Raw genomic sequence first — 13,768 nt, 5'->3', positions numbered from 1 at the left:
TGATAATGCTGCCATTTTCAGAATTAAAATATCCTGTATCGATATCCCTTCCAAGTCATGATTACTTGTCATCAACTCATCTGTATAATCCCCTGATTATCGCGCGAACAGTTACCATATCCCTCTGAACCGCCTTGACCTATATGCGCGCGACATAGAGATAAGTCCAAAATACCCTTATTCCGGGCGGCTTATAAATAGATTTCTCCGGAACCCTCATTTTCTACCTTCAGCCTCCAATCCTTGGCATTCTCTCTCTCCGGCGGCGACTCCGACGAACAACCGTGCGACCTCAACCAACAAGAACCCTTCTCCGGCGCTAACTCCAAGTTTCCGGCTCGTACCTCCACCTTCCTCAAGACAATGGCCATCAACTTCGACGTCCCCGCGGTTCGCTCCACTTCCATTACCTTTTACTTTGATCTTTTTGCAAATTCATTCAGTTGGTGATTTTTCCTTTCTTCTGTTCTCTGGATTCTGTAACCTTAGGAACTGCGCAACAAATTAGTTATCCCAACCGATCAGCCGCACGTCCAATGCCTTGGACCAATGGGCAACCCAGATCCAACCGATCTGATCAATGCAGAGGTTAACAGAATCCCCTTTAGAGCCCAAAATTTCTCTCTGAATTTGTGGAAAGACACATTCCGATCTTGGCCCAAAACCACCAAAGGGTGGAAAGATTGGTACTTGAGGGTCAATAGATCGATGCAAGTATACTGGGCAGAACGAAGGTTAGACCAATGCATTAGGCTCTCTATTGCCGATATGCAGAAAAATGAATCAATGATAATTGCAGCTGCTTATTTCTGGTCAGACACGACCAACGCTTTTATGTTTGGACATGGCCCAGCTACTCCTACCCTTGCCGATATCCACATGCTTACTGGCTTGGACATCTCAACTGCCGATGAAGGCTCCATCTATGGTAGAAAGTCTGAATATAGGGTGAATACCCGCAACATCGGCGGTTGGACAGGATATATTCAAGAATACCAGAAAACCGGGACACTTAGCCAGAGGGAACATGCCACATTCCTGAATATGTGGTTAGAAAAATTTATCTTCTGTGGTCGATCAGTAGGACCAACCAACGCCTTCCTCCCTGCAGCTGAACTTTTGGCTCATGGCGTAAGGTTTCCTCTCGGCCGATACCTTCTGAGCTCTACTTATCATCTTCTTCATCAAGTGTCTCAAAAACTTTTGCTTGGCGAACCCATCGGCAACCTGGGAGGCCCGTGGTGGTTTATCAACATGTGGCTGAATGCCCATATGCACAAACGTTTGCAATGGGACTTTTTTGCTCAACAATTCCCACGAGAAATTGCTGAAGACTATGTGCTTGGGGATGATGAATCAGCAACACGCTCACCCCTCAATTTTGGTGAAGCCATAATTGTCCTTCCTGGAACAGAAGCCAACGAAGACCAAATCGGCAGATTCTTTCAAAGCTTCTACAATGGTCTTTCTCGTGATCATAGGGCCTGGGTGCCTTATATTGACGAAGAAAACAGATTCCCCCTTCTTTTCAACTTTGCCGATGACACTCTGAATCAAGATAATGAGCTCATGATGGCTATCATCACTCCCAGGGCAATTCCAGTAAACACATTCGGCAGCGGGAAAAACACCAACATTACGTATGAATTTTACAACCCATCGGCAGTATCCCGCCAATTGGCTTTTGGGCAACTGCCAATCAAACTTTGCTTTGCCGATGTGATTAAACCTAGGGAAACAATCACCTGCGGAACAGATTGGAACAAGGTAGTACAACTCTCCCCCGATGCCGATACTACAGATGTTGATATATCCACCTGGACACCAATATCTTTCATCACCGAGTCATATAAGCAATGGTGGCGAGAGTGGAAAGAACAACTGTTCGCAACTTCTGCTCACACATATCGGCACATGATCGACCCTGAATATGCCATCCCTGACGACGCGGTAAGTTTCCTTTAACTCCCTTCTGCTTTTCCCTTCATATATCAGTAACTGATTTTCTTGTAACAGGTTAACAACCCAGCACCATCGGTGAGCAAAAGTGGGAAACCCTTCAATCTCCGGCCTGTTTCCCCAACATCGCCGATCGGCTACAACGCTCCCACCTTAGCCGCTTTGACCCACCAGAAGATTCGTACCAAGACCATCACTTCCAAGTCCAAATTGGCTACATCCAGGGCTACTCCATCGGCTGCTGCTACAACCTTGGTCAAAGCTTTTAAGGTAACAATCTTATTTATTTTTACTTATGCCGGTCACGAACTGTATTAACCTTAATCATCAGGGGGTAAGAACTACTACTGGATCGTCATCGGCAATTCCGCCGATATCAAGCACCACTTCTTTCGATGAACCTTCAGAGGTAGCTTCTCGACTTCACATTTTATCTGTTAAATATCATATCTTACACTTGTTTTGCAGCAACAATTGAGTACATCGGCAAACGTACCAGATGTCCAAGCTTCACGACCAACAAGTGTCGATGCCCCCCAGCCAATCGTTGCCGATGCCCAAGCAAAGCGCAAAGCTTCAACAGATACTGAAGCACAGCCAAAACGACAAAGGTCCATGCTGATCCCTACATCTACCCCAATGTCATCGGTCATCATACCTCAAGAGCCCACCACCAATGAAATCACAGAGGATATCCCATCGGCAAGCTCAGCCGATCCCCCACACGACATACTCCAGGTTGCTTCCTCCAGTCAAGCACAGGAAATTGCCTTGAAACAGGTAAACCGATCAACCTAGCTGATTTACAATACTCATACTTACCCCTAACTGATCTCCTTTTCTCTCTCTCAGGAACAAGACTCCCCGAACAGCCTATTTTCCTTTGCCATTGACATTTCCGACGACGATGGAGAGGAGACAAGTTCTTCCCTTGCACTGGGAACAATATCGGCAGAGACTAAATCCAAGTTGGAAACCCTCCTGAACTTGCTACAACAAGGTACCGCCCAACTGGTAGATGACTCGGACCCCGCAAAGGCAATTTTCAAAACAATTCGTGGCCAGGTCCCTGCCAATATTGAAGAAGTACTTTTCCCAGCAGCTCACTTAGAAAGCCGCCAACTGCAATATCAACGGGCTGCTCAGCGCATTGCCGATAGAGCAGCTCAGGCTCATCTCAAGGAAGAGATGCTACAACTGAAACAGATTGCCGATGAGAAGCACAAGGGCATCGGCAACTTGCAGAATTCGGGTGCTGAACTTAAGCAGAAAATCTTAGATTTATCAGCAAGGAAGATGGCTCTATTGGCTGAATTGAAAGAAGTCGAGGCAGCCTTAACTCATGCCCAACAAGAAGAAAGCCAGCTACCCGATGCCATCAAGGCCCTTCAGCAAGAAAGAGACATCCAGGCTCGCAAAGCCTTGACCATGAAGAAAAAACTCAAGCCTGTGGAGGGTGTTGCCGATGACGATATCAAAGAAATGGAGGGGGCCGACCAGATTCGCCTGCGTGCGATATTAGCTATCCAATCCTTGTTGAATGTGTAATCTTATTTATTGTATCGGCACTTTATGAGACATTGGCATCCTTGCATAATTCTAGCCGATAGTACTGTTATCGGCACTTATACTTTTACGCATCCATCCAGATACTAGGGTAATATTTCTTTAAATATTTTCCATTTAACGCTCTGGGAAACACAACCCCTTCGAGGGTTTCTAAAATATATGCATTACCAGGAACAGACTGATTTATCCGATATGGACCTTCCCAATTAGGAGACCACTTTCCAAACTTTGAACTTTTAGTCCCAATTGGTAAAATCAATTTCCAGACCAGATCTCCATCGGCAAACTCTTTTACTTTCACCTTCTTGTCATACCATCTAGCTACTCTTTTCTTATTTTCTTCGATACTAACTAAAGCCCTTAACTGATGACCCGCCACATCTTCCAACTCATCCTTCATAAGAGTATTATAATCATCGGCTGTCAGCTGATTTTGAGAACGTATTCGTCTAGAGCCAACCTTAATTTCCCAAGGCAATACTGCATCGTGTCCATATACTAACTGATAAGGCGTTACTTTGGTTGCACCATGACATGACATCCGATATGACCACAAGGCTTCATTTAATACTATATGCCACCTCCTAGGATTTTCTTCAATTTTGCGCTTAATGAGTTTGATGATCCCTTTGTTAGAAGCCTCAGCTTGACCGTTAGCTTGAGCATAATATGGAGAAGAATTTAAAATTTTAATTCCCATACCTACAGCAAACTCATCAAATTCTCCTGATGTAAACATAGTGCCCTGATCGGTAGTGATAGTCTGAGGAATACCAAATCGGTAAACAATATGCTCTTTCACAAAATCAATCATATTGACCGATGTCACCTTTTTTAAAGGAATTGCCTCAACCCACTTTGTGAAATAATCGGTAGCAACCAGAATAAATTTATGTCCTTTATTCGATGGCGGATAAATCTGACCAATGAGATCAATAGCCCATCCCCGGAACGGCCACGGTTTGATTATAGGATTCATAGCCGATGCAGGCGCTCTTTGAATATTACCAAACTTTTGACACCCCTGGCATCCTTTAAAATATTTAAAACAATCTTCAAGAATAGTCGGCCAATAGTACCCATTCCTTCTGATCATCCATTTCATCTTGAAAGCCGATTGATGTGCCCCACATACCCCTTCATGAATTTCACCCATCAAGCTTTTCGATTCATCATTGCTAACACATCTAAGTAAAACTCCATCTATAGTTCGATAATATAATTCATCATCGAGGAGCACATATTTTGTAGCTTGGAACCTTATACGTCTCTCAACCTTTCTATATGGATCCTTTAAATAATCGACAATCTCTTTCCTCCAGTCATCGGTATCAACTGCCGATGTTAGCACTTCCTGAATAGGCTGATACCCGGAAGCATGCTGAGCTAGTCGATTAGCTTCCTTATTATGCAATCGAGAGATATGTTCAAGACGAAAATCTCTAAATCCTTTCAACAATTGCAAACATCTTTCATAATACGAAATCAAAGCTTCACTTCGGCATTCATAAGTTCCAGCCAATTGATTTATAACTAGCATAGAATCACCAAAGATTTCAACAACATCGGCACGTATCTCCTTCAACAATTCTAACCCTTTTATCAAGGCTTGGTATTCATCTTGATTGTTTGTCGCTGTAGCAACAATCGGCAATGAAAACTCATATTTCCTTCCTTGAGGTGAAATTAACACAATGCCGATACCTGCTCCTTCACCACATGTGGACCCATCGAAGAAAAGTGTCCAGGGAGCAATCTCCAAAGAGTCCACTGTATTACAATGCTGAGTGACAAAATCAGCCATCACTTGCCCTTTAACTGCCTTAGTTGATTTGTAACGTAGTTCAAATTCTGATAATGCTAAAATCCATTTGCCGATTCTACCACTTAATATCGGCATCGACAGCATATACTTGACCACATCGTCTTTGCATATGACCGTACATTCGGCAGATAACAAATAATGCCTTAATTTGACACAAGAAAAGTATAAACACAGACACAATTTTTCAATGGCCGAATACCTCGTCTCAGCATCCACTAATCTTCTGCTCAAATAATAAATAACACGTTCTTTCCCTTCAAATTCTTGAATAAGAGCTGAACCAATAACTGTATCATCAGTTGACAAATATAACCTGAAAGGCTTCCCATGTTGAGGTGGAACTAGCACTGGAGGATTTGATAAATATTTCTTAATTTCATCAAGGGCTAATTGCTGTTCAACTCCCCATACAAATTCCTGATCAGCTTTCAATTTAAGTAGTGGGCTGAAAGCCTTGATCTTACCCGACAGATTAGATATGAATCTTCTAATGAAATTAATCTTACCGATCAAAGATTGCAATTCAGTCTTATTGGCAGGAGCAATCACCTTGTTAATTGCATCAATAGACTTCCTACTGATTTCAATGCCCCGCTGATGTACCATAAAACCCAAGAATTGTCCTACCGATACACCAAATGCACATTTATTAGGATTCATCTTCAATCCATGCTTCCTTGTGCACTCCAGTATCTTTCGTAGATCGGCTAAATGTGCTGTGATATCTCCAGACTTAATCACTACATCATCAATGTAGATCTCCACTAATGTGCCGATGTATTCATGAAAAATAAAGTTCATAGCTCTTTGATAAGTAGCACCGGCATTTTTCAACCCAAACGTCATGACTATCCACTCAAATAGCCCCACATGACCTGGACATCTGAAAGTAGTCTTGGGAATATCTTCCTCAGCCATGAATATTTGATTGTAACCTGCATTACCATCCATGAAGCTGATAATTTGATGTCCAGCCGCAGCATCAATCAACAAATCAGCAATCGGCATTGGATAGCCATCCATCGGTGTGGCTTTGTTGAGATTCCTGAAATCAATACAGACACGAAGTTTTCCATTTTTCTTATAAACAGGAACCACATTAGAGATCCACTCTGCGTATCGACATTGCCGAATAAACTTTGCTTCAATTAATTTAGTTATCTCGGCCTTAATGTCAGGAAGTACATTAGGGTTGCATCGGCGCGCTGGCTGCTGATGTGGCCGAAATCCAGATTTGATAGGTAACCGATGTTCAACTATCGATCGGTCTAATCCAGGCATCTCAGTATAATCCCAAGCAAAACAATCTTTATATTCTTTTAACAAATCTGTTATTTGCTGCTTACACTTGGAATCTAACTTAGCACTAATAAAAGTAGGTCTTGACCTATCACCATCACCAATATCTACTTCTACTAAATCATCTGCCGATGTGAACCCTTGACCTAATTTTCCATCATCGGCAAACCTATCCATTAAAACTCCTCTTCAGAACCGACTGCTTGGATCGGTGGAATTTCATAGTCAGCAACTCTAAGGAACTCTTTTTCCCAAGCTTCTCCTGATATGCATTTAGTTCGCTCATAAGTATCTGATTCTGCCGATGCGATGATATAAGAAGAATCACCAGGGACGACCTCAATCTTATCCCCAATCCACTGTATGAGGCATTGATGCATTGTAGAAGGAACACAACAATTAGCATGAATCCAATCCCTCCCTAGAAGCAGATTATATGCACCCTTGCCGTTAATAACAAAGAACGTCGTTGGCAAGGTTTTGCTGCCGATAGTCAATTCAACGCATACTGCCCCTTTAGCTGGTGACACATTGCCTTCAAAATCTTTCAACATCATATCGGTTTTGGTCAAGTCTTGATCTCCCTTACCAAGTTTCCAATACATCACGTAAGGCATAATATTAATCGCAGCCCCTCCATCAATAAGTACCTTAGACACAGGCTGCCCATCAACTCTGCCCTTTACAAATAAAGCCTTAAGATGCTGTCTCTCGTCATCGGTAGGTTTCTCAAAAACAGCCATCATTGGATCTAGTGTTAACTGAGCTACTTGATCAGAAAGAACAACTTCTTCCTCATTATCATATAGTGCCAAAAACTCCATCGGCAACATGAATACCATATTAACATCTGCCGATGAACCCTTATTTTTGTGTTTTACCTGCCACTGCTGATGACCAGGCCTTTCATTGGAGGAATTTTCCTCTTGGTATAAATCCTCCTGACGCTCACGTTGCATCCTCCTTCTCTGCGTCTTTGTCAGACCCTCTGGGCACCATCGAGGAAACTTGGTTTTCCAAACCAGCTGATAACAAGTCCTAGTTGGTTCTACACGACGTATATTAGGGTCCCTGTAGAATATTTCCTCATCGGGAACTCTTGCGTTTGCCATCTCCTCAAGCTCCTCTTGATTCCTTGGAAAATATCCAGCGCGTTTACCAAGCCTCTCATGTACACTAAGTCTGCCCCCCAGCCGATCATGCACTGATGCTCTGCCTCTGATCGGCTCATTGATAGACAAACCCTGATTACCAAGTTGAAACCTCCTTTCTGAGCGATTGACTCCGTAATAACCATTACACTCAGGGCAATTTTCAACAGTTGGCAATTTAATACCTTCTTCCCAGCAATGGATGAAAAACGGACATCTCCAATGATCTTTATGTCGATTCCATTCTTCCTGACGTCTCACTTCTTGCTGTTGTCGATATCGGTCATTACGTTGACGCCAACCCTCCTGCTGCCTCCGATGAGTAATCACAATGCCAGGTCGAGGAGGATTTTTGGAACTACTGCTTTCTCCTAGCAAACCCTTACTTTTTGCATCATCGGTAGTTATCCGATGTTGGGGGTCCACTGACGCGTTTTTCTCAGCAGCCTCTGACGTCAATACCTTGGTCTTTCCTTTGGCATCCAACATATTTGCTGGAAAAGGGTGTTGATCAATTTTCATTGGCTTCTGGGCCTTGGAAGTACCAAACTTAATTCTCCTAGATTCAATAGCCGATTGTAACTGTTGCCTGAATACCTTGCACTCATTTGTACTGTGTGAAGTTGCATTGTGCCATTTGCAGTACAAGATCTTTTTCAACTCTTCTGCCGATGGGATCACATGATTAGGTGATAGCTTAATTTGGCCCTCTTGAAGCAGAAGATCAAATATTTTATCGGCCTTGGTGATATCAAAGGTAAACTTTTCTGGCTCTTTTTGACCAAAGGGACATGATATCGGCTTTTTATTCTTAACCCACTCAGCTAAGCCGATAACTGGTTCTTCATCAGAGTCAGAATCTCCTACTTCTTCAACAAATGATACCTTTTTACTCCAATTCTTTTTAGGTTCAAAAACCCTAGTATCTTGATCAGAGATCCTTTGCACGAGATGACTGAGGCTTTCAAACTCCTGAGAAGCATATCTGTCTTTAAGATGTGGCAATAACCCTTGGAAAGCCAGATCGGCAAGCTGCCGATCATCCAGCACCAGGCTGTAGCACTTATTTTTTACATCTCGTAGCCTTTGTACAAAGCTTTCTACCGATTCATCATTACGCTGTCTCAACTTTACTAAATCGGTAAGCTTCTTTTCATGGATTCCAGCAAAGAAATACTTATGGAATTGTTTTTCTAGATCAACCCAAGTAATAATAGAATTTGGTGGTAATGAAATGAACCATGTAAATGCTGATCCAGACAAAGATGATGAAAATAACCGAACTCTTAATTCATCTCTGTTAGCTGCCTCTCCACATTGAATAATGAAGCGATTGACATGTTCCATTGTTGATGTATCATCTTGCCCAGAGAATTTAGTGAAATCCGGTACCTTGTACCGATTTGGGAGAGGAATTAAATCGTATGCAGGAGGGTATGGAGTCCGATAAGAATAAGTATTGACCTTGGGCTTTATCCCAAACTGATCCTTCATAATTTCTGCTATCTTATCGGCCCAAAAAGCATCAGCCTCCTGCTGACGAACTGGTTGAATTTCTACAGGAAGTGCCTGCTGACATCCCTCCACATATCTTTGTGGCCCACGATCTCCAGCAATCGGCATATTTGCCGTTACTTGTGGTCCATTGGCCTGTTGGAAAGGATTCATCGGCTGGGCTGCCGATGCTTGATTCTGGAAACCAGCTTGCATATGACCTTGTTGAATCCCTGCAACCTGCTGATTTCGCTGAACTGTATGTTGAACAGGTAACTGTCCTGACCAATCATTATTAGAACTCATCGGTACAAAACTTACCGATGGCTGGTAATTTGCTGATATTGTTGGATAATTAAAACCGGTTTGAGGCATGAACTGAACCCCAGTTTGACTCGTAGCAGGGGCTTTCTGCTGCATCGGCAGTAAGCTCGCCGATGGACTTGAATTGAATGTTTGAACCATAGGCATCTGGAAACCTCCTGAAGTTGGTTGCACAGAAGTAGTTGCGGCATATTGAGGCACTTGAGCCATCGGCGAAACGGCCGATGGTATAGGCGCTCTTCCTACTGCATCAAACCCTTGAGGTAATCTAGGATTGAAAGCAGATGACTCCGGAGGCATGCCATATCCCCACCAATTAGTAGGAATCTGGCTATTCTGAGACACAGGGCCTGACATAGCCGATGCCGATAGATCTGTATTAAGCTGAACTCGCCCTCCTGGTAGTACCTGATCTGATTGTATCGGTGTAGATTGAATATTAGGTGAACCTGCCAATACTGGAGGGGAAGTAACTTCCGTACCCACAACGGCCGAAGGAGCCGATGTAGTTTTGACAGATGCCGGCTCTGGTTGATGATAGGCAGGCCCAACGTAATGTGGTGCCGCTTGTCCTTCTTTGAGAGTTCGAACCACAGCATTATGAACAGTATTGGACAGCACATTGGAGTGATTAATCAAAGCATGATTTACTGCAGAGTTAACCATCTCTTGAAGTTTACCAGGATTGGAGTCAAAGGTAACCTGCCGAGGCAACGGCAAATCTTGCTTCTGGATGACTTGTCCACTCTTGTTCAAGCTAAACGATCTCAGACAAAGCTGCTTGTATTCTTCTACAGCCTTTTCCATAGCCTGCCTCTGTTCTTCCTTGAGATCTTCTTCTGATACTGCGATAATGTTCCCTGAATCGATCTCGGGATTGAACATATTGATTGATTGGTCCCACCGGGCGTGCCAAAAGATGTGTTGATGCAAAAAGCGGATCTACAAACACAAAGGGCTAATACCCGAATCGATATCCAAAGCGTGCCAGTCGATTTGACCTGTTAATCGACAAGGATGAAGATACGAACACTTTGGTCCTGACAACAGCGATACGCCCGGAAGTCACGGCCAAGAGGTGTTCACGCGGAACTCGAGAATCGCCGAAGGTCGTATTGAAACGATGCAGCTCGCCGAATCAATGAGAACTCGTAAAAAGGGAAAATATGCAAATTGACGAAGTCGCCGAAAAGTAAGTAGATGCAAATAGGAGTAAAAATTGGTTTTGATATTGATTGATATATCTATTACATTGCCCCTTACTCCATATTTATACCCTGATCTAAAGAGACACAACCAAACACAACTAGGACACCAATCCCATATCTAAGGAAACACGTGACTCTTACATGAATCATACTCTAACTAATATAGAAAAGGAAATCAACTTCTATCTATTTCCCTGTCCGCCTCAATTACGATGGAAATCTCACCGTTCTCCTTCCCATCGGCATACTCCCTATTTCATCGGCAGTAGTCTTCAAGTCTTCCTTCATTGGCATACTCCCTGTTTCATCGGCAGTAGTCTTCAAGCCTCCCTTCATCGGCATACTCCATGTTTCATCGGCAGTAGTCTTCAAGCCTCCCTTCATCGGCATACTCCATGTTTCATCGGCAGTAGTCTTCAAGCCTCCCTTCATCGGCATCGACAACAACACCTCCAACCTCATCGGCAACGCCCGAGTCCAAATCAACCTTTCCATCGACCATCACCAGCTATCGGCAACCATCTTTACAAGCTGGCTTTCATCGGCTATCCAAGTATTCAATAACTTTCCCCTTGCCGATTAGTCCACTCCGATTATTTTGACACGTGCAAAAAACGGTGTCAACAACTCCAGACCAGCGCCGCCTCCCGAATAGGAGGCTGAAGAGGAAGAAGTAGAAGAGGTCCTGGGCCATCCCCAAGATAGGCGACAACATGTATATGTGTCGCGCTATCAGAACGACGAATGGGTTATGCACGAAGAAATCCCAGAGGTCGAAGAGACCCTAAGAGTCGAACGGGCGGCCAAGCGTCTGGTGACAGAAGTCCAGGTATATTTGGCCTGAATCCTTGACCCTGTTATGTAGTCGAACTATCTGACTTAGCTTGTCTGTATGCAGGACTTGATGAAAACTGCAAAATACCGAAAAAGGTGCTTCGACCAGATTGAAGGAATCATGGCGACCAATAAGGAGCTTGCGGCCAAAGTGGAACGCTTGCGGCGCCAACTTGAAGCCGCCGACCAGGAGCGAACAGACCGAGAAGCACAGAACCAAAACCTGGTCGGCCAGCTCAATAACAAAGAGCGGGAGAAAACAAGTAAGTTTTCACCTTATCATAGCAAGTGCAGGACTTGTGTTATTGTGTTCTTGGCAGTAATAGCTGTAATGCAGGTTTAGAAGCTGAAGTGACCCGCCTCCAAGGGGAAAATAGCCGTGTGACCACAGAATGTGGTCGCCTAAAGGAGGACAACGAGAAACTGGCACGCAGCCAGTCTGAACTCCAAGACCACACCACCAAAATGAAGGATGACCTGAAAAGTAAGTATTCCAGATCACCTTTCTCATTCTGTTGCCCACCTTGCCTTGTCGTGTCATCACATTTGGTGTCTTGTACTGCGTTCAGTTTTGAAAGTCAATGCTAAGAGGCACCTAGAGGCCATGATCAAAGAGCGCGACGACTGGAAATCATGATGCCTCAAGGCCACCGAGGAGCAGGACACATGGAACAAGCGGTGCCAAGAAATGGCAACTAGCATTGTGCCTGTCCTCGACCTTATCGACCCGGCGCTCACAGAGGAAGAGCTAAGGACGCCCTAGCTGGGACTGGTCGAGAGATGCAGACAGGCATGGGGATGGTTCCAAGAGTTCGTGAAGGAGGCGGGTGAGTACACGGGTGCCCATGTACTAAGCATGGTGCGTGCCCACTACCCCCTAATCGATCTCAAGCACCTGGAGGCTGGGTACCCGAAGGAGGTAGACCTAGACAAGGCAGAAGAGCTTCGGATGGCCCAGCTGGACTTGTCGTCGAAGATAATTAGCGATATTAACCTGTGTGGAGGTGGGATAGCACCTGTACAAGGGATGCCATCGACAAGTCAGCTGAAAATGCCATCAGCTGCAAGCCAACCAACGAGGCCTACGGTCTCGACCAGCCAGGCACCGACGGGGCCATCCCCTTCAGCTCGACAAGCGCAAGAGTCCCCGAGACTCGAGTAGGGTATCAGAGGCGGCGAGCAGTAAATGCCATGCTCCCCGACCAGCCGATGTAATAGACTTAGAGCTGTAGAAGGAGGACATAGTTGTGTTATTGTAAACTTGAGCCTCTTCAGGCAAGCTTGTAATAACGTAACTGTATATCATTATAAGCTTGTTTGCTTTGTACAAAACGTATTTAAGCTTGAAACTTTTTGTTGGTGTAACTAAGTGAGAACGTGTTAACGTTCTGTTTAGTTGTACCATTTTGCTTGACACATCATCCCAAAGAGTTTGTGCGGACCTAGTTTGGCATGTGGTCGGAGTGTGAGGTACCATGACCTGTGCACACGTGGACGTGAACAAGTCAAACCAGGGGGGACCTGTCGATCACCCGTAACGTAGAGAGCGGATCCCGTGCACGTGTTGGGAGGAACCGGAGACAGGGCCTGCTCCGAAAACCATAGAAGGAGTGGTGGTCGGCTTGTACTAGCTAAGTTAGAGTAACCATAAAATTCGGAGTGACACATGAGAGTGGTCGGAGAAATCGTAATTACTTTATTGAAGTAAATCGAAAATACAAGTGGAGTACATATCTCAGTAGTTAGGCATAGAAACGTCTAAGCTTGTCGATATGCCACGAGTTTGGTACGTCCGTGCCATCTAGGTGAGCTAACCTATAAGACGTTGGACGTGTGACTTCCTTGATAATGAAGGGTCCCTCCCATGGGGTTGCGAGTTTGTGGACACCAGCCTAGTTCGTCTTCCACTTCAGGACTAAGTCCCCGACCACGAAGAAACGCTCTTTAACGTTCCTGTTGTAGTACCTGCGCAAAACAGCAAGGTACTTGGCCGTGCGTACACAAGAATCGAGCCTTTTCTCCTCTGCGCTGTTGACTTCTAGCTCTCGTACTTCATTGACCTTTCCCTCATCGAAGTTCTCTACCCGTGCTGATCTAAAAGCTAT

General features: G+C 44.4%; 1 protein-coding gene across 1 annotated transcript; it reads left to right on the top strand.

Moving 5' to 3' along the window:
• The first annotated feature begins 705 nt into the window (after positions 1-705).
• LOC136533743 (uncharacterized) lies at positions 706-3,599 on the top strand. Its single transcript, XM_066526284.1, has 5 exons — positions 706-1,950; positions 2,017-2,229; positions 2,291-2,368; positions 2,428-2,739; positions 2,812-3,599. The coding sequence occupies exons 1-5, from the start codon at positions 709-711 to the stop codon at positions 3,505-3,507; spliced, it is 2,541 nt and encodes an 846-aa protein (XP_066382381.1). The 5' UTR covers positions 706-708; the 3' UTR covers positions 3,508-3,599.
• Positions 3,600-13,768: the final 10,169 nt, after the last annotated feature.

The sequence above is a fragment of the Miscanthus floridulus genome, unplaced genomic scaffold, assembly GCF_019320115.1.
Source record: "Miscanthus floridulus cultivar M001 unplaced genomic scaffold, ASM1932011v1 os_1157_2_3, whole genome shotgun sequence".
NCBI lineage: Eukaryota > Viridiplantae > Streptophyta > Magnoliopsida > Poales > Poaceae > Miscanthus > Miscanthus floridulus.
This window is presented reverse-complemented; position numbering and strand designations above follow the sequence as displayed.

Excerpts from the sequence above, each read along its gene's own strand:
- LOC136533743 (XM_066526284.1), top strand. The coding sequence starts at position 709 with ATGCAAGTATACTGGGCAGAACGAAGGTTAGACCAATGCATTAGGCTC. Across the intron at positions 2,369-2,427 it reads CTTTCGATGAACCTTCAGAG|CAACAATTGAGTACATCGGC; the intron begins GTAGCTTCTCGA and ends CTTGTTTTGCAG. Across the intron at positions 2,740-2,811 it reads AGGAAATTGCCTTGAAACAG|GAACAAGACTCCCCGAACAG; the intron begins GTAAACCGATCA and ends TCTCTCTCTCAG.